The following is a 27,213-nucleotide window of genomic DNA, read 5'->3' on the forward strand; positions in this document are numbered from 1 at the left end:
ATACAAAATGCTATAGTACCTGGCTACCATGCCAGGGCAGGCGCAAACTGAGCACAGCAAACAGGTACCTGCAGTTTATGGAAATGAAGAAATCCTGGACTGCCACACTCTGAAGAAATCATCTTTATTTGTAAATCGTTAAAATCCAACAAAAGCCACCACACAGGAACAGTGTATAGCAGTAGCTAACGCGCTTCACATCAGTAGATGCTTACTCATAGCTAAGGTGTTGAAGGACAGGAATGTATACATATAGAAAAGTGGGGTGGAGGAACCACCAATCAGAACGTAGCAATTAGGATACACCTTAAACGCCAATTAAACCAAATAAACCAAATATCCAAAGAATAGAGAACACCTGTCGATTAAGGACATCAAGAAAAACATCCCAACATTTAAAGAGAAGAAATATCAATGAATGGCAGAAAAACTTAGAGGCCATAACATTGTGTTATTATGATAACACTGAAGGATCATAAAAATGAGAATAATGAAAAAATAAACAAGAATAAGAATATAAAAAGAAAAAAAACGTAATACATACATATATAAGTGAAAAATTCATATAAAATTGAATAGAAAGTTCTCAACAATATGTATACATATATCCATTTTAAGGAACAGTTATACATTGCAGAAATGAGAACACTGATACTAAAAATCAATAAGCGTCTCTATGTACAAATAGAGACGCTCAGAGTGCAGCAGTCCAGGATTTCTTCATTTCCATAGACTTGTGCAAAGCCTGCACCTGAAATCAATCTCAGAGGGTGGTAGCACTCAGACGAGGTCTGGAGGCTTGGTGAGCGGCATATCCTCCCCAGGTACATGCGGTTGGAAGACAGACAGAGAGGTTCAATGACAGTCCAGGCACAAGGCAGGCAAGGTTCACAAAAGTCAGGGTCAAGTCTGTAGTCAAAAGGCAGGCAGAGCTCCTAGCATATTTGTTATTTAATCCGAGGTAGTCAACAAGGTACAAACTAGTAGACAGGGTAGACAAACTGGGAGCTTGGAGCATGTGTTACAAACGCTATCACAAGCATGATACTGCAGGCTTGGCTAGCTTAAATCAGGTTTGGTCTGAACCCAAGACTGGCTACATTAATCACCTTGGACAGGCAGACAGGGAGAATGCATCACAGCCAAAACCAGGATGCTGGAATTAGACCAGCAGTTGTGGAACAGGAGCTGCTTTTTGTAGATTAGTTCACCAGTCATCAGGTGGGTTGCTCTGACATTATTAAGGAAAGCTCTACTCCTCTACCAAGATGGCTGCCTCCACAGAGAGAGACACATGGCAGAACAATGCATAAGTCCGTAATGGGGAAAACATCAGCTGCAAGTAACCCACTGTCAATTCTGGTGACTAGGCCTTTGCCCTCAGCCTGCTTTTTTTGGGGGGGGCACAGCTTACACAATTCAGGCCTTCTTTAAGTGGTGAGGCAATATTTTGTGTTGCCTTTCAAACACTATACATTTACTCCTGATTGGCTTTTGGCAGCAGCGGGAGCCATTAGGTCCAGCTGCTGTCAATCACAGCCACTGAGCCAATCGGGAGGCAGAGGGGGCGGGGCCAAGCCATGGGAACCATGTGCAAATGGACACAAAGAGCCGCAGGTCAGAAGCGCGTCTGCTTGGGTGTCCTCCACAGCAAGTTGCTTGCTATGGGGGGTACCCAGCAGGGGGGGGGGGGCCAGGAGTGTTGGCGTGGGACCCGAGAAGAGGAGGATCGGACTGCTCTGTGCAAAACCACTGCACAGAGCAGGTAAGTAGAATATATTTTATATTATATATATATATGTATATATATATATATATATATATATATATTAGTGGAAAAATGAAAGACAAGGCTTTAATATCACTTTAATGTCCTCTTAAATAGTTTGTTTTGGACTAAGCTGGCCCAAACAAACCCTTTACTGCAGTTGTGCTTGCTAGTCACGCTGTATTAACTGCATGTAGCCTCAGCTACATACAGTAAACAGCGCTGTAGGACAACAGTAGGACAAGAAACTCCCTTCCCACTCCCCAAACATAACTCAGTTGAATATAAAACTTCCCGACTGGCTGAGGTGGGGCAGACGATGTCATGAACTTCACCACAGCCTTTCAGAAGTTTTTCATTCATTCATAGAATACAAAACTCCCCATCCCATTACCAGAATACAGTGCTTTATACTGTATGTAACAGGCTATATAGTTACAGTGTGCCCAGCAAGCGCACCTGTTAGTGTAGAAAAGTTTGTTTGGACCAGCTTGGCCCAAATAAACTATTTAAAAAAGGACATTAACCACTTCCCGCCTGGCCTATAGCGGATTGACGTCCGGGAAGTGGTTGCGTTATCCTGACTGGGCGTCATATGACGTCCAGCAGGATAACATGCCGCAGCGCGCCTGCGGGGACGCGCATCGCGGCGATTGGTGGAGCTGTGTGTCAGCCTGACACACCACTCCACCGATCTTGGTAAAGAGCCTCCGGCGGAGGCTCTTTACCACGTGATCAGCCATGTCCAATCACGGCTGGTCACGATGTCAATAGGAAGAGCTGTTGATCGGCTTTTCCTCACTTGCGTCTGCCAGACGCGAGTAGAGGAGAGCCGATCGGCGGCTCTCCTGACAGGGGGGTCTGCGCTGATTGTTTATCAGCGCAGCCCCCCTCAGATCACCACACTGGACCACCAGGGATCGCCACTAGGATCACCAGGGAAGGGGCAACACGTGGATGGCCTGGTATGTACCCCATGGCCATCCACATGTGCCCAATCTGTGCCAATCAGTGCCCACAAATGGGCACTGATTGGCACAATTATGTTTGTTATGCCCAGCAATGCCACCAGTAAGTTTTATCAGTGCCACCAATCAGTGCCATCTGTCATTTCCCATCAGTGCCACCTGTCAGTGCCCATCTGTGCCCATCAGTGCCCACCTATCAGTGCCCATCAGTGCCACCTATCAGTGCCACCCATAAGTACCCATCAGTGCCACCCATATGTACCAATCAATGCCACCTACGAGTGCCCATCAGTGCCGCATACCAGTGCCACCTCATCTGTGCCCATCAGTGCCATCGTATCAGTGCCCGTCAGTGCAGCCATATCAGTGCCCGTCATTGAAGAAGAAAACGTACTTATTTACAAAAAATTTTAACAGAAACAAAGAAAAACGTGGTTTTTTTCAAAATTTGCGGTCTTTTTTTATTTGTTGCGCAAAAAATAAAAACCGCAGAGGTGATCAAATACCACCAAAAGAAAGCTCTATTTGTGGGAACAAAATGATAAAAAATTTGTTTGGGTACAGTGTAGCATGACCGTGCAATTGTCATTCAAATTGCGACAGCGCTGAAAGCTGAAAATTGGCCTGGGCGGGAAGGTGTCTAAGTGCCTGGTATTGAAGTGGTTAAACATGGAGTTAGACAGCTGTGCATGGCAACCAATCCACTTAGATCTCCAGCTTTTTTTGCTTTGAAAATGAAAGAAAGAAGCTAACTGGTTGCCAAGCTGCTGCTCCAGTTTTCATAAATTCCCCCCAGCGTGTGCTTGGAGCCACACACTCCCCATGCACACCTGTCAAATTAGCACATTGCGCATCAGCTGTGTCTTCATTCAGTAACATTGGCTGCCTGCATGCAGCTCTAGTCGCATAAAGCTCAGTGCCCATGCCAATGAAGTCCAACACTGAAAATTAAAAAACAAAGTGCAACTTAGAGGTTCAAGAAGTAAGATTTAACTTGTAATTATGCAAAGATAGAAAAGTCTCTGGTGAGCTGTGGGAAAATTTGGGGACCTGACACAAGAACATTTCTGAGAGGAGAGTACTAATGAGTATTAGATATACCTGAGTGCACCCCTGACCATTTTGCAAAATCAAAGTAAGGAAATAACCCTAATTGGTATCTGCATGCACAGACATTCCAACCTACTTCACGCTTCTGTTGAATAACCAACAGTGCACGAGTAAGCTAAGGAAAGATAAAGTTTAAGTTCTGGAACTTTATCTGCAACTAGAAGTCATCTAAAACCAATGCTGTGAGTAAGAAGGTCATCTCTGTCATCTTAAGAGAAGATGATCCACTGGTGACGTGAGATCTTTGGTCGAGAGGGGGAGGGCAAGGAACAAATGCTAGCAGAAGTGTGTGAAAGTCCTGGAGAGTTCAAGTAGGGACAGGACATGTGAAATCCTGTACCTTGACTATAGACATTAGCATACATTACAGTCCGAGACCTGTTCCCTGCTAAGGGCACTAGTGGGGCACCCTGAAAACTGCCCTTAGGGCATAGTTCGAATCTACCAAAAATCTACCTAAGCAGATATAGCGCTACTCCCCATAGGTACCGCTGGTGAATATGGGTATCTCCCACCCTGCACAGCCAGGCACACAAATTTTCCACACACACACACTGGAGTCAGGAATCAGTCCTTGCAGCTTTGTTTTTGTATTTTATTAGGGGGATTGAATCCAGAGCAAATGCCCTTTGCAGGCAGGGACCGCGAGACCCTTTGGTAGTGTAGCAGAAAATAGGTCTTTGTGCTAGGCTGTCCTATTACTGTCGATACTGATCTCAGTAACATGCCTGGCTGCAGCTGCCCCTTTCACTAGCCCTCCCGGCTACTTCTCCACAGTCCTCCCAGACTGACTCTGCATCCATCCTAGACTCTGCATCCATCCTTCAGGCATGCCTCTCAGTCTAACACTCACCAGCCCTCCTGGCTGTCTTTCTCCCTGGAGATTTGCCCAGCAGTGTTCTCTCAATGTTGCTCTTGCGCCTCCTGGTCAGAGTCCCCCTGTATGTCATTAAAGAGGGGTCCCTTCTGCACCCAAGCCCAAGCTCGAGTTCATCCCCCCTCCAGACTGAGGGAGCTACTCTCAAAGGCCTCTGACAGCCTAACACTCCATTCTCCATCTTCCACCAAAACTCCAAACTGCCCCAGATAGGCTGACTGAGTATTTGAGCGGGCCTGCCCACTGCCAACCCATCTGTTGGGGATTGCCCGGGGCCCATAGGATACTCCATGCAGCTCTTCCTCCCCCCTACTCCCATCCTTCTAGAAGCTTCTGCAGGTTTATAGTAGAGGGAGGTCTAAGAGATGTTGCCTGTGAGTCATACCAGCCCTCCCTGAGTCACTTACCTGACCCAGCTTAACACACAGGCTTGGCTGCCAGCCAAGGCTGAATTTACCTACACTAACTAAAAAACACTAGCACTCTAGCAACACAGCTAGGGGGTGCTACTCAGATAAGGGGCATCTGTAGATAAAAACAAACTGTGCAGCTTTGATCAAAGTTAGATATTGTCCTTGCTTTATGGGTAAGCCATTTACATACCTCCCAAAGCCTGACTAGAAAAACTCCAAGAGTTGGCATCATTCCATCCTGCCTGGTTACTGGGATGTTGCTATGAGAGTCCCACACCAGGACTATCACTCATCCATCACTAATAGTCCTGGTGTTGCACCATCATATATACACGCTTGAGGCGCATAGCCAGGCTGTAAATGAGGCTTCTGGATACATATGAATCCTCTCATTAGTGCTATGTTAACCAGCATCTTCTTCCCCCCGGGGGTAATTTAAATTTCTGACCCACGTGGGGCCCGCAGGGGGTCAGATTGGTACCACTGTAGCCGCTACCTGTTATGTGAGCCCATTTGGACCGGTCGCCTTCTCTTTTGCTCCTATGTCCACCCCCAAGACCTATATTTGCAAGCGGTTCACGCTGTGACATTGTTCCATTGCAATTTACCACCTAACTTGTCCTGAGGGAGCAAAATCTATAGCAACGTTGACAACCTGGATTTGGAGCAACCATTTGCAAATACTTTCCAGCAATGTACTGTGTGTATTGTCAGTAGAATATATAAATGTCAGAGTGCCCCCGCGTCCACTCCAGAGTTTGGTATTGTTGTGCAATATGAGTCCCCCTTTTGGGGTTAATGTTTTTTATATCCATTACAACATTTTATTGTTCCAAATAAAAACTCTTGATTTTAAACTTTTCTGCCTCCCATGGTGCCTAAAAAGTCCACCAATTTTTGAACATTTAGTTTTTGTTTTCCTTATAAGTTCTGGATGTGACAGGCTTTCATTTTTGGATACATGTCTCAAGTGTTTTAGATATTTAAAGCATTGTTTGAATTATATCTGACTAACCTCCACTGTAAGCAAAAGCAAAGTTTTTAGATTTTTCTGAGCACAGAGAATAGTTCTATGGAGACTGCTGTTTTAATTGTAACCTCAATAAATATAAAACATATGTGCAAGCTAAAAATAAGTTACCATGGCAACAGACACTGACAAGGGAATGCAAATAAAAGCTACCAGGGCTTTCATAAAAGGTCAGATATGCCTGTCACTTGATTGCACAAGAAATTATTTCATGTGCTTTCATTTAATACAGCAAACACTACCATTTGTCTGCAAATGAACTAGGCACCCACCTCAGGTGTGTGTTTGAAAAATCCTTAAAACTTTGAGCAACCTTTGACTTTTCCAATGAAAATTAAAATATTTATTAACTACTTCCCTACCAGGCAAATTCTGGCATTTCTCTCCTACGTGTAAAAATTATCATTTTTTTGCTAGAAAATTACTCAGAACTCCCAAACATTATCTACAGTATATTTTTTTAAGCAGAGGCCCTAGAGAATAAAATGGAGGGTGTTGCAATTTTTTGCGGCATTTGCACAGCGATTTAAGAAAAAAAAAAGTTTGATAAAATGTATAAGATGATGTTATGCCAAGCAGATACTGAACAGATCATGCTAAAATTGCGCACGCTCGTGGGATGGTGCCAAACTTAAAAATCTCCAAGTTACCAGTCTAGAGTTAGAGGTCTAGTGCTAGAGATATTGCTCTCGCTAGAACGTTCATGGCAATCCTTCATGTGTGGTGCAAACACTGTTTACATATGCGAGCGGGATGTGGGCACTTTAAATTTTTATTTTTTTAACTTTTTTTATTTTTTTAAACTGTCCCTTTAATTTTATCACTTTTATTCCTATCACAAGAAATGTAAACTTCCATTGTGATAGAAATAAAACATGACAGGTCCTCTTTATGGAGACGTCTGTGGTCTATAAAACCCCAGAGCTCCCCTCTACCCTGGAAAGCACGATATAAAAAAAATAAAAAATAAAAAATAAAGAAGTCTGCATTCCAGAAAAAAAAAAAAAAAAAAAAAAAAAAAAAACACACAACAGTGTTTACATCTGCCAAAACCAAAAAGTGAGGTCATGACCTCACTTCCGGCCGCCCAGAACCACAGAGGTCCATAGCCGGCTCTGTTAACCCGGCAGAAGCGGCAGATTGCATACCGGGCTCCCTGATCACACAGGAGAGCCCGGAGAGATGGCAGGGGGTGGCACGTCCCCTCCCGCTACCTGGATAAACAATCCAGCAGCTAATCGGCCACTAGGATAGCTTTTTTTTGGTAAAGATATCAGGATGATGCCTGTAGCGGCATATGGTCAGGGTATGGTTAAAGCTCAATTATAACCAAAAACAAGAATGTAAAATATTGCAGCTTACAAATCGTTAGATGTGATAGCTACATCTGATTTTTTTTTCACCTGGTGATCAGGCCAGTAACACACTTCCTGTCTTAGGCCCTTTCACACTTGTACGACTTGTCCTGCAACTTGGGACTGCAAAGTCGCAAGACAAGTCGTTCCCCATGATTTCCAATGACAACCATTCATATAAGTACGACTTCAAGTTGTGCCAACTTCATAGTCCCTGCACTACTTTGGTCCGACTTCGATGCAAATACCTTACAGTCTCAAGCTTAAAAAAAAAAAAATAAATAAATAAAAAAAAACATTAACCACTTGCTGCCCGCCCGCCGTCATATGACGGCGGGACGGTGCAGCTGTTGTTCTGGGCCGCCGTCATATGACGGCGCAGCCTTCCAGGCAGCCCAGGAGGCGCGCGTGCTCCCGCCACATCGCTCCGGTCCCGGCGTGTGCCCGGCGGCCGTGATCTCCGCTGGGCACCCGCGATTGCCCGGTAACCGAGCAGGACCGTGGATCAGTGTGTGTAAACACAGATCCACATCCTGTCAGATGGGAGGAGACCGATGGTGTGTTCCTTGTACAGAGGAACACCGATCGGTCTCCTCCCCTTGTGAGTCCCCTCCCCCCAGTTAGAATCACTCCCTAGCAACATATTTAACCCTACAGTGCCCCCTCCTGGTTAACCCCTTCATTGCCAGTCACATTTATACAGTAATCAATGCATTTTTATAGCACGGATCGCTGTATAAATGTGAATGGTCCCAAAAATGTGTCAAAATTGTCCGATGTGTCCGCCGCAATATCGCAGTCACGATAAAAATCGCAGATCGCTGCCATTACTAGTAAAAAAAAAATAATAATAATAAAAATGCTATAAATCTATCCCCTTATTTTGTAGACGCTATAACTTTTGCGCAAACCAATAAATATATGCTTATTGCGATATTTTTTACCAAAAATATGTAGAAGAATACGTATCGGCCTAAACTGAGGAAAAAATGTGTTTAAAAAAAAAAAAATTTAAATATTATAGCAAAAAGTAAAAAATAGTGTTTTTTTCAAACTTGTCACTCTTGTTTTGTTTATAGCACAAGAAATAAAAACTGCAGGGGTGATCAAATACCACCAAAAGAAAGCTCTATTAGTGGGGAAAAAATGATAAAAATGTTATTTGGGTACAGTGTTCTATGACCGCGCAATTGTTATTCAAAGTGCGACAGCGCTGAAAGCTGAAAATTGGCTTGGGCAGGAAGGGGGTGAAAATGCCCTGTATGGAAGTGGTTAAAGTTAGTGAAAGATGAAGTTACGCCGAGTAAATAGATACCTAACATGCCATGCTTCAAAATTGCACACGCTCATGGAATGGCTCCAAACTTCGGTACTTAAAAATCCCCATAGGCGACGCTTTACATTTTTTTACTGTTACATGTTTTGAGTTACAGAAGAGGTCTAGGGCTAGAATTATTGCTCACGCTCTAACATTTGCAGCGACACCTCACATGTGTGGTTTGTACACCGTTTTCATGTGTGGGCGGGACTTACGTATGCGTTCGCTTCTGCATGTGAGCACAGGGGGACAAGGGCGCTTTACATTTCTTTTTTTTGTATTGTTATTTTTACTTTTCTTTTTTTATGTTGACACTTTAAAAAAAAAAATAAAGCGGAACAGCATTAACTGAATAATTTTAGTATAGCAACAGGGTTGCTTTAAGATACTACACACAAGGCCACTTTTTCCCAACATGTAGCAGCTGTCATTAGTGTGGATGTATAAAGGAACAAGCCATTACGAGATTCCTAATAATCTTAACCACCTCCTGTCCGAGCCTTTTCTGGTACTTTTTGTTCACACATAACAATCAGTATTTTTTGCTAGAATGTTACTTAGAACCTCAAACATTATATATTTTTTTAAAGCAGAGGCTCTAGAGAATAAATTAGAGCGTTTTGCAATTTAAGTCACACGTTTTTTTGCACAGCGGTTTTACGAATGCAATTTTTTTTAAATTATAATGCAAAACAACAATACACAGTCCAATTTTTAAGTATAAAAGATGATGTTACGCCAAGTAAATAGATACCAAACATGTCACGATTTAAAATTGTGCACGCCCATGCAATGGTGACAAAATACGTACATTTTTACTATCCATAGGCAAAGCTTTAAAAAAACTTTACAGGTTACCACTTTAGATTTACATAGGAGGTCTAGTGCTAGAATTACTGCCCATGATCTGGCGTATGTAGTGATACCTCACATGTGTGGGAAGATATCTGTTTGCGTGCATGTGGGACTGACTTTACATTTTTATATTTTTTTTCATTACTTTTTTTCATTTATTTTATTCATTTATTTTATTCATTTTTTTTTTTTTTACACTGTTGATTTACACTGTTTTTTATCACTTTTATTGCTGTCACAAGGATTGCAAACATCCTTGTGACAGCAATAGGCGCGGTGGGACTGGAGAGCCCGAGAGAGCCTCGGAAGGTCCACTGCGTCTAATAGTAATCGAGTGGCTAGTCAGCCGCTCCGATTGCCATTACAAGAGAGCTGACTGTTGGTGCAAAAAAAAAAAAAAAAAACACCAGGCGATGCCTTCAGCTATCATTCTGTTATAACCACCAAAAATCCAGCGACGTACGGATATGTCACTGGAAGGAAAGTGGTTAAAGTAAAATTTTAGCAAAACCTTTCTGTGCTTATTGGTAGTTTTCCCCTCTAACTTTTCTGGGGAAAACCCAAAATTTGGAATTTTCTTTTACTTTCAATAATACTGGTAAACAGGACAAGTAGAGAGGATGAATATCCTTAATGGGAGCAAAGACAACAATAAAGACTTGCAAGCATTCAAAATCCTTCTCTACTCTACCCGAAATGAAAAAGAAAAAAAATTGCCTTTATTTATACTTTAAGCCTATCACACACACACACATTACTGGCGGGCTGCATGAAAAAAAAAAAAAGAGAAAAAAAAACACTGGAGGAGCTTGGTGTACTATAGTGATGTTAGTACAGCGATCTCCCCACTGTGGTACTGTGTTCTGACAGGGGGACTGACCCCTGCCAGAACACTCCGGTCAGCACTTGCAGTCATTGGCTGCAAGCGCTGATCAGATGCCGAATGGCTGCTGTTTTTCCAGCATGCCTGCTCGACAGAAGCCAGAATTTAGACCGGTTTTTGCTGGATAGGCTGATGTACACACTTGCTGAATGTCAGCCAGTTTCTGTTGAAGTAGCCGATTTGGTCCGTGTGTACCAGCCTTTAAAAGGAAGCAGTAACAAGTAGCTGCTTTGAAGATTTGAATCTAGCACCAGTTTACTTTAAGATACGCTGCAGTTTGGCATTTACGTTAAATGGCCCAAACTGTGTTCAGGTTTATTGTATACCCATACAATAGGTGGTTTCTTATTCTAAATGTGTTTGCTTGCAGCAAATGTAATGAGTTAAAGTGCATTCCTTTTTATTTTAATTAGCTTGGCAACAAGCAGTGATGGGTTTAGATTGTTAACGCATGTTGCCATTGAAAGTATGTAATTTGATCTGTACTTTTTTACTAAGTGCCAGTTGTTCTTAGTAAAGGAAATGTCTTTACATGGGGATATGCGGTTCCTATGGTAACCGGATTAACTTAAATTCCGGTGATAGTCACCCAGCCTTCAACCCTTGAGAAAGTCACGTGTCAGTGATGCAACGTGTTGGGAGGAGCTGGGTGACGTCACTTCCAAAACCGGAAGTTCGGATTCGTTAGCATCTCATTATAGTGTGACCCCACGGTTGCTGGATGCATAGCGGATATTTTAACTTATGCCCTGTACACACGATCGGACTTTCCGACAACAAAACTGTGGATTTTTGAAGGCTGTTGGCTCAAACTTGTCGTGCATACACACGATCACACAAATGTTGGCCAACAATTACGAACGTAGTGACGTACGGCGAGCCGATAAAGAGGAAGCTCAATAGTCATGCGCCACCCTTTGGACTCCTTCTGCTAATGTTATATTTGGTGAGCATTGATTCCGAGCATGCGTGGACTTTTGTGTGACGGACTTGTGTACACACGATCAGAAAGTCCGACAAAAAAATATGTTGGCGTAAAATTTGAGAACCTGCTAGCCAACATTTGTTGGGGGAAAGTCCAACAACAAACCGTTCGATGGAGCATACACACAGTCGGACTTTCCACCAACAAACTCACATCCAACATTTGTCGTCGGAAAATCCGATCAAGTGTACGGGGCATAAGTCTCGACATGGTTTTAAATAAACCCATTATTACTAGACCATGAGGATTATCATTCTTATTCCATGTGCAGGCCAACTGAGTACCATCAACTAAGTGGCATTCACCCCATGGAGACCTGTGATGCAACTGAAGTGTGTTACTTTATAATTTAAGGTGAGCGGCCACTGCACATAGTGGTGGACTTTTTGGATTGAGCACTGGACTGCACGATTGTCTAATCATCACTGGGTTTTGAAGCAAGATTTCAGCACCTCACTAAGAACTTTATTAATTTTGGTGTTCACAATTGCACTGGACTTTGGCAACACTGCATATTGTGGTCATTTTGAATGATAAGAGTTTGTTTTTATTTTCTGTTCATCAATTGCACTTTTTATTTATGATGTATTGATTTATGTTTTTCTTTTTGTTTATGATTAAAGCATTATTATGATGCTTCACTTAGAAAATATTCTATAGATTTAGCGCCACTCCATTTATACATTTTAAATTTACTGTGTATGTGGTGACACTACAGGTGTTGGCAGCTTAATCTTTTTTTTTTTTTTTTTAATTATTTTTATTCAATTTATAAAACAAACAAAACACATACAACTTGATTGCTTATAATGTACAGGTAAAGTGGCAAAAAGCGTACATACAGTAATCAGAATGAGTTGCTAACCACATAGCGAAGGCAAAATATATATCACTGTGCTCCTACAAGTGGTAATATTCAATTAGGCTATTAATCAAAAGGAGACCAACAGTACAAATTATGTGGACCTAGGATCTGAGTATACAGTTTATCCCTATAGCATTGCATCTATGATAGATCAATATTCACTGGGCGATATTCAATGCTTCCATCCATTTACACCAGACTTTGTCAAATTTCAGTGGGCAACCTCTGTTAGCGTAAGTATCTTTGTATAACGGAAGGCTATCATTAACCAAACGTTTCCACTGAGCACTGGAAGGGGGGTTAGGCTTTTTCCACTGCAGTGCAATGTTTTTCCTAGCATAGAATAATAGCAATCCAATCATCGTGCGTTTGGCTACTGTAGGAACAAGGTTTTCTATTAGGCCTAACAAGCAGACTTCCATTGTCAGTGGTATGTTAGTTGATGCGACTTTGTTTGTTAAGGAAAGCACCTCTCCCCAATACTGTTGTACCTTTGGGCAATGCCAGAAAATGTCAGAGAAATCCCCTGGGGAGGTACCGCATCTCTAACACTCAGGAGAGTGAGCAGGGTTCATCAGATGAAGTCTGTGTGGGGTGAAGTAAGCCCTGTGCACTATTTTAAATTGTACTAATCTGTCACGTATGGAAACTAGCGACCTGAAGGGGAAGTCCCGGATATCATCCCAGTCGTCGTCGTCCAACACGGGAATGTCGCGTTGCCAACAGGACCGGAGGCTGTCCAGAGGTGGCAAAGACACATAAACCAGATGCGCATATAAGCGCGATGTGGGTTTCTCAGTACAGCTAGATCTAAGTGTCTTCTCCAGCTCGGACTGGGTCAGGATGCAGGTAGAGCACGGAAATTGGGCCGCGAATGCGTGCATTAGTTGGAAATAGCGGAACTGATAATGTTTCGGCAAGTTGTACAGAGAGGAGAGCTGGGAGAAGGAAAGCAAAGAAGCCTGTGACACTACCTGCGAAATTAATTTTATGCCATATTTGGTCCATACCTGAGGGTCGGTGAGTTTGTTAAAGTGTGGTAAATCGGGGTTTAACCATAATGGGGTGTTGGGGGAAATTTCTGATTGGTTGTGTTTTCCGACATTTAGGCCCATTCGCCAAGCCCGCAGGGTAGTAAGCATGGTAAGGGGTTAATGGGTACAAGGCGTGTGGGCCCCTAAATATTAGAAATTGAAGGGTTTCCCAGGAACCCACCATCGTGGCCTCCAAGGTGGAAGCTGCGTTGGTTTTGTCAGGGTTTAGCCACCAAACCACAGTCACCAGCTGTGCTGCCAAGAAATATTTGTGGCAGTCTGGGAATGCCATGCCACCTTGCGACATTGGCCTCATCAGGGTCGACAGCCGGTATCTGGGTGGGGCGGGCCCCCATAGGAACTCTGAAAATCGTTGGTTGAGTTTAGTGAAGAAGGATTTGGGAAACCACTGCGGAGAATGGCGAAATAGGTAAATAAATTTAGGAATGACTTTCATTTTGAGGAGATTAACTCCCCAAACGGATAAGGGCAAATTACTCCATGCTTTTAGTTTTACTTTCATATCTCCCAGCACCGGATCTAAATTTAGTTTGAGGAAATCTGAGGCTTGGGTGGAGACATGGACCCCCAGGTATTTAAAGGTATCAACCCATTTCAACGGGCTGAGGGGGAAGTGGCTCTGGCTGCCTGGTCTATCGGGAATAAAGTGGATTTCAACCAATTGACCCGAAGGCCCGTTACTGCGGAGAATGTGTTTAGGACTGACAATGCACCCTGAAGTGATGGGCCAGCATCCCCGAGGAAAAGGACCATATCATCTGCGTACAGGGCTACCCTCTCCTCCAGCATACCAATACGGAGCCCTTTGATGTGAGGCGATGTACGCAGGGCTTCGGCAACCGGTTCTATAGCTAGAGCGAATAAGGCCGGAGAAAGAGGGCAGCCCTGTCTAGTTCCCCTGAAAAGTTGGAATGGAGTCGATAATCTGGAGCCCAGGCGTATCGATGAGGTGGGACACTTATATATCACCTGCAACCACGTAATGAACCGCAATGGGAAACCCATTCTACGTAAAGTCTCCCATAGAAAGGGCCACTCAACTGTATCAAACGCCTTTTCTATATCTAATAAGGCTATGGCCCTTGTCCCAGAGTTGTTATTTTGGGCATGAATATTGGTGAAGAGCCTCCTAAGATTGACATCTGTGGACCTTTTGGGCATAAATCCTGTTTGATCGGGATCAATTACCGAAGGCAGCAATGGGTATAAACGGGTGGTCAGCAATTTAGTTAAAATTTTGAGATCATTATTTAATAAGGCAATCGGTCTATATGAAGCACACAACTCTGGGTCTTTGGGGGCCTTATAAATTAGGGTGAGGTAGGCCTGATGCATTGATGAAGGCAATTCGCCTTTAGACAAACAGACAGTGTACAATTGGGCCAATATAGGTGCCAAAAGTTCACCATGCGTTCTATAGAAATCTATTGGTAGGCCATCCGGCCCCGGTGCCTTTCCTGTGGGAAAGGACTGGATGACATTTAAAACCTCCAATGCCGTAAATGGTTGGACCAGCGACTCCCGCTTCTCATCCGAAAGCCAGCCAAGCGCCAACGGATCCAAAAGATTTTGCAATGACTCGGGCTGGAAATCGGAGGGAAGAGAGGAGGCATAGAGCGTTTCATAAAAGGCATTGAACGTTTGTAGAATTTCAGTCTGAGATGTCAGCGTGTCCCCATCAGGAGACCGCAAACTAGAAACCACTGAAAATGGATGTTCATGTTGTGCCAGCATGGCCAGAAAACGACCATTTTTGTCTCCCTGCTCAAAGAAACGCTGCCTTCCTTTATGCATGTCTAGTCTTGTGACCTCTGTCAGATGTAAATTTAGTGTATTCTGAGCTGCACTTAGCGAATCAAAGTGAGCCGGCGTGGGGTCTGCGCTATATGCCGCGGCGTGATCTACTACTGACTGTTGTAGCAGATGGGTTTCCTGACCTTGCTGCCTCTTTTGACACTAGCTATGGTTGAAATGTATTGCCCTCTAGTATAAGCTTTAAATGCATCCCAAACCATAATGAGGAGCCCTCATTATGATCCCAAAACTCTGCCAACCTGGGTGGAACTGTGTCAGCCATCTCGGGGTGGGAGATCCACTGTGCCCCCAGCCTCTACAAAGCCGCATCACGGTACGCAGGAGAGCGAAACACTATAGCCAGTGGGCTATGATCGGACAACCCACTAGGTAAGTAGGTAGCGTCTATTACGTCCGCCAGCAACACCGGATTAGAAAAGGCCAAATCGATTCGTGAAGCAGTCTTGTGAGAAGCCGAGAAGCACGAATAAGCCCTGATGGCAGGGTGTCTCCATCTCCATATCTCCTCCAGCCCCATAGTCTGGGCCCAAGTAGATAAATCAGCACTATGATTTTTAGGTGGAACAGGCCTATCTAATTCCGGGGAAATAATAGCATTGAAGTCCCCAGTTACTAATAATTTTCCCGGACAAAAGGGTGCAGCCTTTTCCAAGGCCGTATACAATAATTCAGGTGAAAAGGGTAGGGGTATATACACATTGATAATAATATATCTTTGAGACCAATGCGTAAACACCACGATAGCAAATTTGCCTTGGGGGTCTGTGCACACTTTCTCAATCGTACATGGAAATTTCTTATTTATTAAAATCGAGACCCCCCTGGCATAGGAAGAGTATGTAGCATGTATGGCCCTCTGGATCCAGGGTTTTTTAAGGGTCAGGACCTTGCTGCCTGTGAGGTGAGTCTCTTGTAAAAGAATGAGATGTGGGGAGTGAGTTTTTAGATATCTTGTCAGCAGCGCGCATTTGAATTTGGAATTAAGGCCTCTAACATTCCATGAGAGGACAGTGAATGAATCAGTTAGAGTGGTAGCCATGTTGGTTTAGGGAACAATATCCACATAGGATGGCAGGAGGAATATAATTTGGGGCAACTCACAGGCAGCAAAATCCCTGGGTCATACCACCGCGTACCAGCAGCGTTGAATCGTTGCAGCAACCTTATATGATCTAAAACAGAAACAAACAAACTAAAACATAAAGTACCCAAGCACTGAGTGCTTATCCTACTAATTCCCATCTCCTCACCAAAAAAAAAAAAAAAAAACAGTGAGGAAGGCTGGGAATAGTTTTACCCAAAACCCAAACTACGAACTGTAGATATACCTCTATGAGGGGATATCACGCTTCAGGCAGTCCAAGCACCCTGCAACTAGATGGGGATGACTGTTGTCCTTTTTCATCCACCAGTCGACAAAGCAAAAGGAAAAAAGGGGGTGCGAACCACAAAATAAAAAACAAAAAAAAAAAAAAAAAGGGGGGGAGGGGGGAGAGGGCCAAGGAGATGGATTTGGATTCTGGCTTGACTCTCGGTGTGATGAGGCACTCCATGTCCGAGAGTTGAGCGGTCCAAAACCGAATAAAGTGCATTCACTTGGTCAAAGAAAAATAAAAAAGGAGGGGGGGTGAGTGAGCTGATAACGGGCAGTGCGTATGTGAGCAGGGCACTCGGGTTGCGGATCAGCCCCTCAGGGTATAGAAATCTGCATAGCAAACTGTAGTCCTCTTAGCTGGGAGGTATTCATCCAGAGCATTAGGTGTAGTAAAACGTGAAAGTAACGGTAAAAACAAAAGCAAAAGGCACGAGATGGGCTCCTCCAGGGAAACCGTGGATAATGGTGATATTAACATCAATGCGTGTGTTACTTACGACCATCCAGCAAAGACATGGCGGCCTCCGGATCAACAAAGAAGTGTGCACGGTCACCATCCACGACTCGTAGCTTGCTGGGATATAGTAAGCTGAACTTGAGGCCCATGTCCCTTAGGCGTTTTCTGACCTCCGTGAAGGACCGGCATCGCTGTTGAACCTCAGGAGAACAGTCGGGAAACAACATTTTTGCATTATTAAAACGCAGTTCTTGTTTGTCTCTCGCTGCTGCCAGGATTCTATCTCTGTCCCTGTAGTTCAGAAGCCTAAGCAGAAATGGCCTGGGAGGGTTACCAGGGATAGGAGGAGTTGGCGGAACTCTGTGTGCCCTTTCTACCACAAAGGTGGGAGGCATGGCAGGTAGATCCAACAATGAGATGAGGACGGTTTCCGCAAATTCAGCAGGTTTATTTCCTTCTGTTTTCTCCGGGAGACCTATGATCCGTATGTTATTCCTTCTCAGGCGATTTTCTGTGTCCACAGACTTCTCCTGCAGAGCTTTCACCTGCAATTGTAGTGCACGGAATCTGACCTAGTTTCATCCTTTAGCTGTGATATCCGGCCTTCAGCCTCAGCAAAGCGGGACCTGAATTTGTCCATATCATGTCGGATTAGGCTGATATCTGTGGCAAGGTGGTCTATTTTGACCATTACCAGGTCATTCCCAGTCTTAATTGCCGCCAGCAGCTCAGCATGAGAAGCTGTGGATGAAGAGGCAGGGTCGGGAAGCGTCTGAGTGCCGACCGACATTTTTGCTGCAGGGGGCCTCGTGGGCAAGATGGCAGCGAGGACTTTGCGGCGCTGGAAGAAGAGGAGGACCGGAGCTTACCCGGAGATAGCGGTGGACCCCACGGAGTTCCGTGTGCCTTTCTGGACCCCAGGGTGCCTGAATAGAGCTGGATCCCACAAAGAATAGCGCTGGAAAACTGATCAGGATGGATGTTGGAGCGGAGCTCAGTCTCCACACGTCCTCTCTCTCTTACATCTCGGCCACGCCCCATTGGCAGCTTTATCTACTTAGTATTTGTTACACATCTTGGTATATATTTGCTTTTTGACATCATTCTATACAAATGTATTTAGAAACGTACTTATTTTACACACTGTGTAGCGCACAAGCTACTCAGTTTATTTTACAACAGGACTTGCTTTATATAAAAAAGAAGGACATGTTAGATAAGTACTTTAAAAGCAGAACTAAAAACTGTATCTAAGTACAACAAACCTAAAATACCAATTCATTTTTAATATTAAAAAAAAAAAAAAAAAAAAAAAAAACGAATCGATCCATGTCCCCATGCTTTATTTTGTTGAGAAATTACTTTGAAAAACACCCCCAGCCTTTCTAGCTGTGGCCATCTTGAGTAAGGTCAGATGATTTGTGTAGCAATTACTTCCTGCAATCTATTAGCTCAGGCACGCAGGCAGGAGGGTGTGCCTAGCTAAGAAAGCCCTTTCTTCCCTTTTCCAGATGAAAGAAAAAAAATGCCCACAAAAGACTCCTGGGATGTATGACATCATTTTGGCCTAGGCCAGAAACCAGGAAGCAATGTAAAAAAAAAAAAAGTAAATATATTATACCTTCCTATCTATATACTAATGCTAGCAGCAAGAGGATTAAAAAAACTGTTAATGTTGAGAGAGTTTAATTTCGCTTTACAATAACTCACAGCATCTTTAGGTTTTAAAAATAAAAAAAGAAAATGAAACATTAAGAAAATACAATTTTTTTCTTAAAAACACAACATCTTAGAAAACAGAACAAGCATTTGTTGAGAGCATTGTTTCATTTACCTTGAAGAAGATATAGTAAAAGCAACCAAAAAAAGATGACCTTTGAAGTAACTTGAAGCCACCATCTAAAGAAAAAAGGAAAAAATACAACACGAACAATTCCTTTCCTCGTCAGAGATGTCCATGGGCTTTCAGGTTTTGCTTTTGCAAATGCAGACCCTTTAATAATATAAAAAAAGTGAGATAATATATGAGCATGAAAAGGGCTAGAAAATTAGCATTAAAGAGCTGTGCAATATATTACCAAAATATTGGGGTCTTTTTACACACACACACACACACACAAAAAAAAATGGCCAATTAGATTTCAGCTTTTATCCTCTGGATAGACAAGGAATCAGACTGGCCACTATAGAAATATTTTTAAAGCTGGACATTATTTAACCCCGCCACTTGTGCTGCAAAGCTGTGTTTGTTACAGGAAATGGCAGGATCAATAATAAAATGTTGTACTTACTGTAAAATCTATTTCTCGGAGTCCATTGAGGAACACAAGAGTTCAAAAATAGTTGGATTTTACTTGCTGAACGCAGAAAGGTGGGACTCTGGCAAAAAGGAAAGTTGTAAGCCATCACCTGTACAACTCCCCCTCTACCCAGTATACCTCAAAAAGCATTGCCTGGGGTGCAGAAAAAAACAAAACACACCTCATAGCTTTCACGAAATTGATTTGAGAGACACAGAAATTCAGGAGCAGACGGGATGACAGAGGTGGGCAGCTGGGACTAAACTTGCCACAGAAATGAGTGGGAAATGGTCTGTAACCAACAACTACCTGAAGGACCAGTGCCCAAATCTGAGCCAGATGAGAAGAAGCCCCCATGCAAGAAAGAGAACTTGCCAATATAACCAAAGGAAGGCCACAGAGGATCAACCTGATGCTCAAGACCAGGACAGATGACATAACCACCAAGCAGACCCCATAGAAAGGAACATTAAGCCTCAGACCACCAACCCAACAAAACAGGTGGAACATTATAACTACTCGATAAAGAAAAACCAGAACAACATGATGTAAAAAAAAAAAAAAAAAAAACCACGACACAAGAACCCCCAGGAGAACAGGTCCCCAGAGGGGACAAAAACTGGTCCATAAGAGAAGATCAGCGTTTACATGTGAAGGCCCAGACCTTACACTCCCAATCCTTAAGATTCAAAGCAGGAAGGTTCCATAATAAGAATCATGTTGCCTAGCCAGGAAACCAATCTTGCAAAAAGATATATCCAAGAACGCAAGAAAATGTCACCACAAAATATCCCATAAGGGTAACTAAGTGACTAATACAGAACTGATGGGTACCAACCCTGAAGTCAATTTGACTGATAAAAGGGGATAGGGTGCATCAGAAGTACTCCAACAAAAGTAGACATATGAAAACCATACCACAACCCCATATTGGTGCAAAAGAGTCAGGACAAGAGGGTGGACAAAAGGACACCCTCTTGAGGGTGAACAAAATCCTCTACGATAACTACTGGAAGTATCTTGGGGCCCGACAGATAAATAAGCAAGGGCTGCTCAAGCTTAAGCCAAGAACATCTAACATTTAACAATCTCCTGACCTGCCCTGATCGAAGCAGCCACAATCAGGGAGTGAGGGACAGGAACCTTAGCCTGCTGAGAACATTCGCCTGAAAGGCAAAGGAATCTGGAGAAACGTCCTCAAAAGATTGTGGATAAGCCACATAAGTAGAACACATCTTCAAGTGATCAGAGAAAGAGACCACCTTATTCTCTCCAAAGAGACTGATGGGATATGCCAAGTGACCACTGAGAGGCTGTAGGGACCATCTGGATGGCTCATCCCAGGCAGAAAAAACGACAACCAGAAAAGAGCACAGGATGTTAAGAGTTTGTTCCCTCAATGTCCTACAGACCCCTGATGGGGAAGAAGAGGAAATTACCTGACAGATAATAAAGGGTCCAACGACACAATAAATACTGTAGGGAAGTATCTGGCTAAGCTGGTAGGCCAGTGAGCCCCTGTGGAGAGGAGGGATGCTAAGGAGTACCAGGTTCAACAGGGGGATGCAATATTATTCAAGGTTATGGGATACACCTGAAAAGGGAGTAGGAATCCAGAGGGGGTACAACTTCACAAACCAAGACCAATTAGGACATAGAAAAGGGTGTCCCGGGGTGCAGGGAACCCAGGAAGGCCTGGGAAGTAACATTGTTTTGTGCAGTAGCACAAGAGGGGCAACAGAGAAGCCAGATACCAGTCTAGCCTTTGGGATAAAGAGGGCGTCCACATGCTGGGGAGGCAAACTACCCAAATTCCCATCCAGATGTACAATCAGCCCCACTACTGAGTTACAACTTCATGCAGAAGGCTTTTCAGAGGGGTTAGCTGACCTCTGGCTAAAATCCCTACAGGCTGCGTGAAGTTATGTTTTGAAGGCCTTCACTCAGCCTGTAGGGATTTTAGCCAGTGGTTAGCTAACCCTCTGAAAAGCCTTCTGCATGAAGCTGCAACCCAGTGGTGGGGCTGTTTTTACCTCAGCTCAAGCAGGGGTGTAGCAAGGAATCTTGATAAAGGTCAGCAAGGAAAACATTCCACATTCCACATAGCAAGTAAGGCTGGCAAAAAAGACTTTCAGCAAAGCTAAAGAAAAGTTTTCCAACCTCTAAGGATGTTAGCATGAGGATATACAGGGTAGAGAAGTTGATATAACACACATTGCACACTCACATCTACCCTCAAGGAGCCCACAATCCAAGGTCCCCAACTCACATTCATATACTAGGGCCAATTTTGGACAGAAGCCAATTGACCTACCAGCATGTCTTTGGAGCGTGGGAGGAAACCGGAGTACCCAGAGGAAACCCACGCAGGCACAGGGAGAACATGCAAACTCCAGACAGGTAGTGTCGTGTTTGGGATACGAACCAGCAACCCTTTTTACTGCTAGGTGAGAGTGCTATCCACTATACCACTGTTCTGAATGTTGGATTGCTGGCAGGAAAACTCTGCTTTAAAAACATGATTTTATCAGCCACGTTTCTCTGCCTCTATTCAAAATCAATGGTTCCCTATGGGAGCCAATTGATTTGAATAGAAGTCGCACCAGAAGTCGGATCATCATGATCAGACTTGCGGTGCATCTTCTGTGCTGAGGATGAAAGGGAACCCCCGCCAAAATGAAAAAAAAAAAAATTGGCGTGGGGTTCCCCCCATAGACAATACCAGGCCCTTCGGTCTGGTATAGATTTTAAGGGGATTTTAAGGGGAACCCCCTCCGCCGAAAAAAAAAATGGCGTGGGGGTCCCCCTGAAATCCATACCAAACCCTTATCTGAGCACGCAGCCTGGCCGGTCAGGAAAGGGGGTGGGGATGAGCGAGCGTCCCCTCCCCTTCTGAACCGTACCAGGCCGCATGCCCTCAACATGGGGGTAGGTGCTTCGGGGCAGGGGGGCGCTGCGCCCCCCCCCACCCCAAAGCACCTTGTCCCCATGTTGATGAGGACAAGAGTCTCTTCCCGACAACCCCAGCCTTTAGTTGTCGGGGTCTGTAGGCGAGGGGCTTATCGGAATCTGGGAGCTCCCTTTAATAAGGGAGCCCCCAGATCCCGGCCCCCCACCCTATGTGAGTATGGGGTACATCGTACCCCTACCAATTCACCTGGAAAAAGTGTCAAAAATAAAACACACTACACAGGTTTTTAAAGTAGTTTATTAGGCAGCTCCACTTTAAGCACATAAAAAATTACCAATGACACTGTTAGGCTAGAGACAGGGATGCAGTAACCCACAGCAACAGATTTGAGTATTAAAATCACTATATGATTCTATTTTATAGATTACCACATTTGCTTATTGTTTCTGCTTTGCCACCTTACTGAATATGCCTGACAGACTTGCTCCTATTTATTGCTGACTGACTGAAAGTTCAAACTGCAGCTGACAATTACTTCATCTGGTGTCCCTGACAATGTGAAATAAATTCAGATGCTTTTTTTTTCCTCTTTTCTTCAGAAAAAGGGTTTTGTTGCACTGAACATTTAAAAGGCAACATAGTCGTGTTCTAGCTACTAATACTGTCAAAAGTTAAATAAGCTGGGAACTTTCTAGTTGTCCACAGTTTCCGATTACTTATTTTTGTAACTTGGGCAACAGGAAAAAGTCAAGGTGAGTTTAGAGAGGTTTAAATCTGTACAGGCACACAGAAGAAGGGTGTGTTCATTGTTAATGTTCACATTCTCCTAACCTATAGAGACTAGGAGAGCTCTAGGCAAGTGTGTCACTGTGAATGTCCTGGGTCAAGGCACATCACAAAACTTTGTAATTATAAACCATAGAAAAACAAAAAACACGGAAGTCTGTCACCCATCATCCATTTTAACAAAACATTGGTTGAAATTGTTTGAACATATCTTTGTTACAATGACGTTAGTACAAACTGGCAATTTAAAATGACAACAGTCACTTTGTAGTATGTAAAAATGTATAATTATGTTATTACATACTGTACCTCTGACAAGATCCACATCAATTAGGTCTGGTTTTACATGTCCGGTTTTCTTTGGCTTGTTCCGTAAACCCTGCACCGATAATCATCCCATTAAAATAATAAAACAAATGCATAATATTAAAATCAATTTAAATATAAAGAAAAAAATAAATATTATATATATATATATATATATATATATATATATATATTTTTTTTTTTTTTTTTTTTAAATTAATATATAAACTCAGCACTATCAAATCACTCACTAGGTAATAAATACTATAAAAAGTAAGGGCTTACAATGAGAGGAAGAATGCAGTTCCAGCTGACCAACTTAATGCGTTCACACACAAGTTTGAAGAATAAAAAGATTATGATCAACTTTATAGGTGGACATTTCAGTAATTTAAGCATATTTATCAAAAAACTGATAGTCTTCACAAAGACACAAACAGGACATGAAGAGAGCGAGAGAGATGGACTTTTACAGTAGATCGCCCAAGTACCCCAACATGAATCCTTTGAGCATGGAGCAGAGCCAAGTCTGAGACCAGAATCCTGGTGAAAACCTAGGGCCACTCAAGTCAAATGGAGAGAAAAGAAATTGGTAAAGCTGATAGCAAAGCACAAATAGCGCTGATGAGGCAAACAACAAATTGAAGTGTGTAGTTTCTAGATGTCCAATAAGGCCAAAAAATCCCCAAAAAAGGGAGTGAGGCAATTAACGACCTGCCAGTTTCCATGCAGGACTTTAGAATCCTGAAGAAAAAGGTAATAGCCTAGACCAGTTGTACCAGCAGTTTGGAGGCTTCACCAATGGATCACTTGTACTACTGTCAACTATCAAGACTTCCTACATAGGTTGACACCTACCTTATGGTTGGTAACCTCCTTAAAATAACTCAAGCCCCTATGTGCCCTAGATCGTCAATCCCAACACCTCCTGTCCCATATATATAAAACCCCATTATCTCAAAGCAGACCCTGTACTTTGAGGGAATGTGAGGCAGAGCTAGGCTTCCCGTTGGTAGAATTGCTCGCAAGAAGGCCCTTTTATGCATCTCTGGTGGTCCTGCCCCAAGATACAAACGTTGTGGAGGATAATATCACAAAAATAAAAAATAAAAAAAATCAAAAACTACCCTCAGACATACACAATATACAACCCTACACTACCCATTTCATGACACTTCCTCTCTTAAGGTCTATATAAATAAGGTTAACCTGCATCTTTTAATCGTCTAATACTCCAATTTTGGAAGCAGGAATGCTGTCCTACCATCTGAGACTGAAAAGGGAAGTAGATAAAATAATGGAAGAAGAGATAGGTATACATGATTAGAGATGAACAGGATAAAAATGCTGAGATATGTGGTCTGGCTGGATGTATTCCGCTCTAGAAATTAGCAATACCTCATGAGATGGCTCAAACTCTCAGCTGTGACATGAATGAGTTCTGGATCCCATGTTGCTCTAGTGGCAGGCACATTTTTCTATCGGCTGTACATGGAATAAATGGAACAGTTTGTTGCCGCTATGCGATGTCTATCTACATGGTACTCATAAAACGTGCAAGCTATATATGTTTAGACCGTATGCTTAAACGGTGTTCATTTGTTTCACCTTTTCCCCGCTAGTTCATTCTTGTTGTGTTATACTCTGGATAGTAGTATTTTTTACATAGTTCGTCACACAAATAAATCTCCTTATATGGTATCCTACACCCATAGTAGATTCAGAGGAAGACAAAACCGCTCCAATAAAGCATGGTCCAATTCACCCAAGTTGAGCAGAAAAAAAATCTCTATCCAATCCCCCGGGGGGCAAATTGGATATTACTTGGATTCACTACCTCTGGTGTTTACTTCTAAAAAATTGTATCCAGTTGTATTTTGTTCATTAAGGAATGCATTCAGCTCTTTTTTAAAACAATCTACTGAGCTGGCCAGAACTAGTTATGGAGGGAGTCTTTTCCACATTTTCACAGCCCTTAAAAGTGAATTAGTCCTTCAGTATGTGAGGGCTAAATTTAATTTCCCCCTGACATAAAGGGTGCGCCCTTGTCCTCTGTAATTACCTAAAAGTGAATAACTCTACACCAAGATCACTATATGGACCACTTACAGTTGATATAAAAAGTCTACACACCCCTGTTAAAATGTCAGGTTTCTGTGATGTAAAAAAATGAGACAAAGATAAATAATTTTAGAATATTCTCCACCTTTAATGTGACCTATAAACTGTACAACTCAATTGAAAAACAAACAAATCTTTTAGGGGGAGAATTAAACTAAAATAATGTTGTTGCATAAGTGTGCACACCCTCTTATAACTGGGCATGTAGCTGTGTTCAGAATTAAGCAATCACATTCAAATTCATGTTAAATAGGAGTCAATATACACCTGCCATAATTTAAAGTGCCTCTGATTAACCCCAAATAAAGTCCAGCTGTTATAGTAGGTATTTTCTAGGGATGCACAGAAATTTCGGCCGAAAATGGCCTTTCCAGCAAATTGCCGAAAGAGAATTCTTGCCAATAATGGAGCCGAAAACTGTGCATGCGCAGTAGCGGCATGCACGTTCCTCGCGGTTAGGACGCCGCACTCATAAGTGCGTTCCCTGCTGAGACGCTGGCACCTTCCCCGCGGACGCTCCTCATGCTTGAGAGATGCTGCTGGGACCTGAGAGGCGCTGCTGGGACCTGAGAGGCGCTGCTGGGACCCGAGAGGCGGCTTCATAGAGGGCTGCACATGAAATACTCAAGTACAAGAGTGAGCACTGTCCCTCCTGCATGGCTACCATTACTACTATTCGCCGGTGAGCATTTTGCCTTATTTAAACTGACAGAAACAATCCAACTAGTAGTACTTTATTTTATTATAGTACTGAGGATATTTATTATAGCACTAGAAGATGATTCAAGTTTTGGAATGGCCAGAGCCCAGACCTGTGGGGTGATCTGAAGAGGGCTGTGCACAGGCGATGCCCTTGCAATCTGACAGATTTTTGCAGAGTGGGCAAAAATTGCCAAGTCAAGATGTGCCATGCTGATGGACTCATACCCAAAAACACTGAGTGCTGTAATAAAATCAAAAGGTACTTCAACAAAGTTTAAGGGTGTACACACTTATGCAACCATATTATTCTAGTTTTTTTATTTTTGCTTCCCTCCACCTAAAAGATTTCAGTTTGTTGTTCAACTGAGTTGTACAGTTTATAGGTCACATTAAAAGGTGGGAAAAGTTCGGAAATTATTCATCTTTGTTTCATTTTTTTTTACATCACAGAAACCTGATATTTTAACAGGGGGCGTATAGACTTTTTATATTCACTGTATGTCTTAATAGAGGTTGATCATATCCCCCGTTAATTGCCTCTTTTCAAGGGAATAAATTCAGTTCAGCCAATCTTTCCTCATAGCCGATCTCTTCCATGCCTCTTATCCATTTGGCTGCACTTCTCTGCACTTTCTCCAGGTCTCTAATATTATATTTGTGAATTGGTGCCCAAAACTGAACTGCATATTTCAGAGGAGGTCTTACTTTTGATTTGTACAGGGGCAAAAGTATATCTCTCGCTCTCGTTTATCTCTTAATACAAGAAAATATTTTGCTAGCTTTAGAAACTGAAGCTTGGCATTGCATGTATTAAATCTGTCAACGATCATTCTACTAGAACACCCAGATCCTTCTCCAGTGACTCAGCTCGGCAGCCCTCATAGCAAGCTGCATGCTGTGGGAGCACTGAACAGGGGGAGGAGCCAGGATCACAGAAGAGGGACCCGAGAAGAGGAAA

General features: G+C 43.0%; 1 protein-coding gene across 2 annotated transcripts in view; it reads right to left on the reverse strand.

Annotated features, from left to right (window-relative positions):
* Positions 1–27,213, reverse strand: part of PHTF2 (putative homeodomain transcription factor 2) — a 250,240-nt gene that overhangs the window by 92,219 nt on the left and 130,808 nt on the right. For both annotated transcript variants that reach the window (XM_073619589.1, XM_073619588.1), the window contains exons 4-5: positions 23,436–23,505; positions 18,964–19,122 (exon numbers count right to left, since the gene is read on the reverse strand). In XM_073619589.1, the coding sequence (XP_073475690.1) occupies positions 18,964–19,122; positions 23,436–23,505 (229 nt within the window). The remainder of the gene's footprint in view (positions 1–18,963; positions 19,123–23,435; positions 23,506–27,213) is intronic.

Source organism: Aquarana catesbeiana, linkage group LG03 (genome assembly GCF_042186555.1).
Source record: "Aquarana catesbeiana isolate 2022-GZ linkage group LG03, ASM4218655v1, whole genome shotgun sequence".
Classification (NCBI taxonomy): Eukaryota; Metazoa; Chordata; class Amphibia; order Anura; family Ranidae; genus Aquarana; species Aquarana catesbeiana.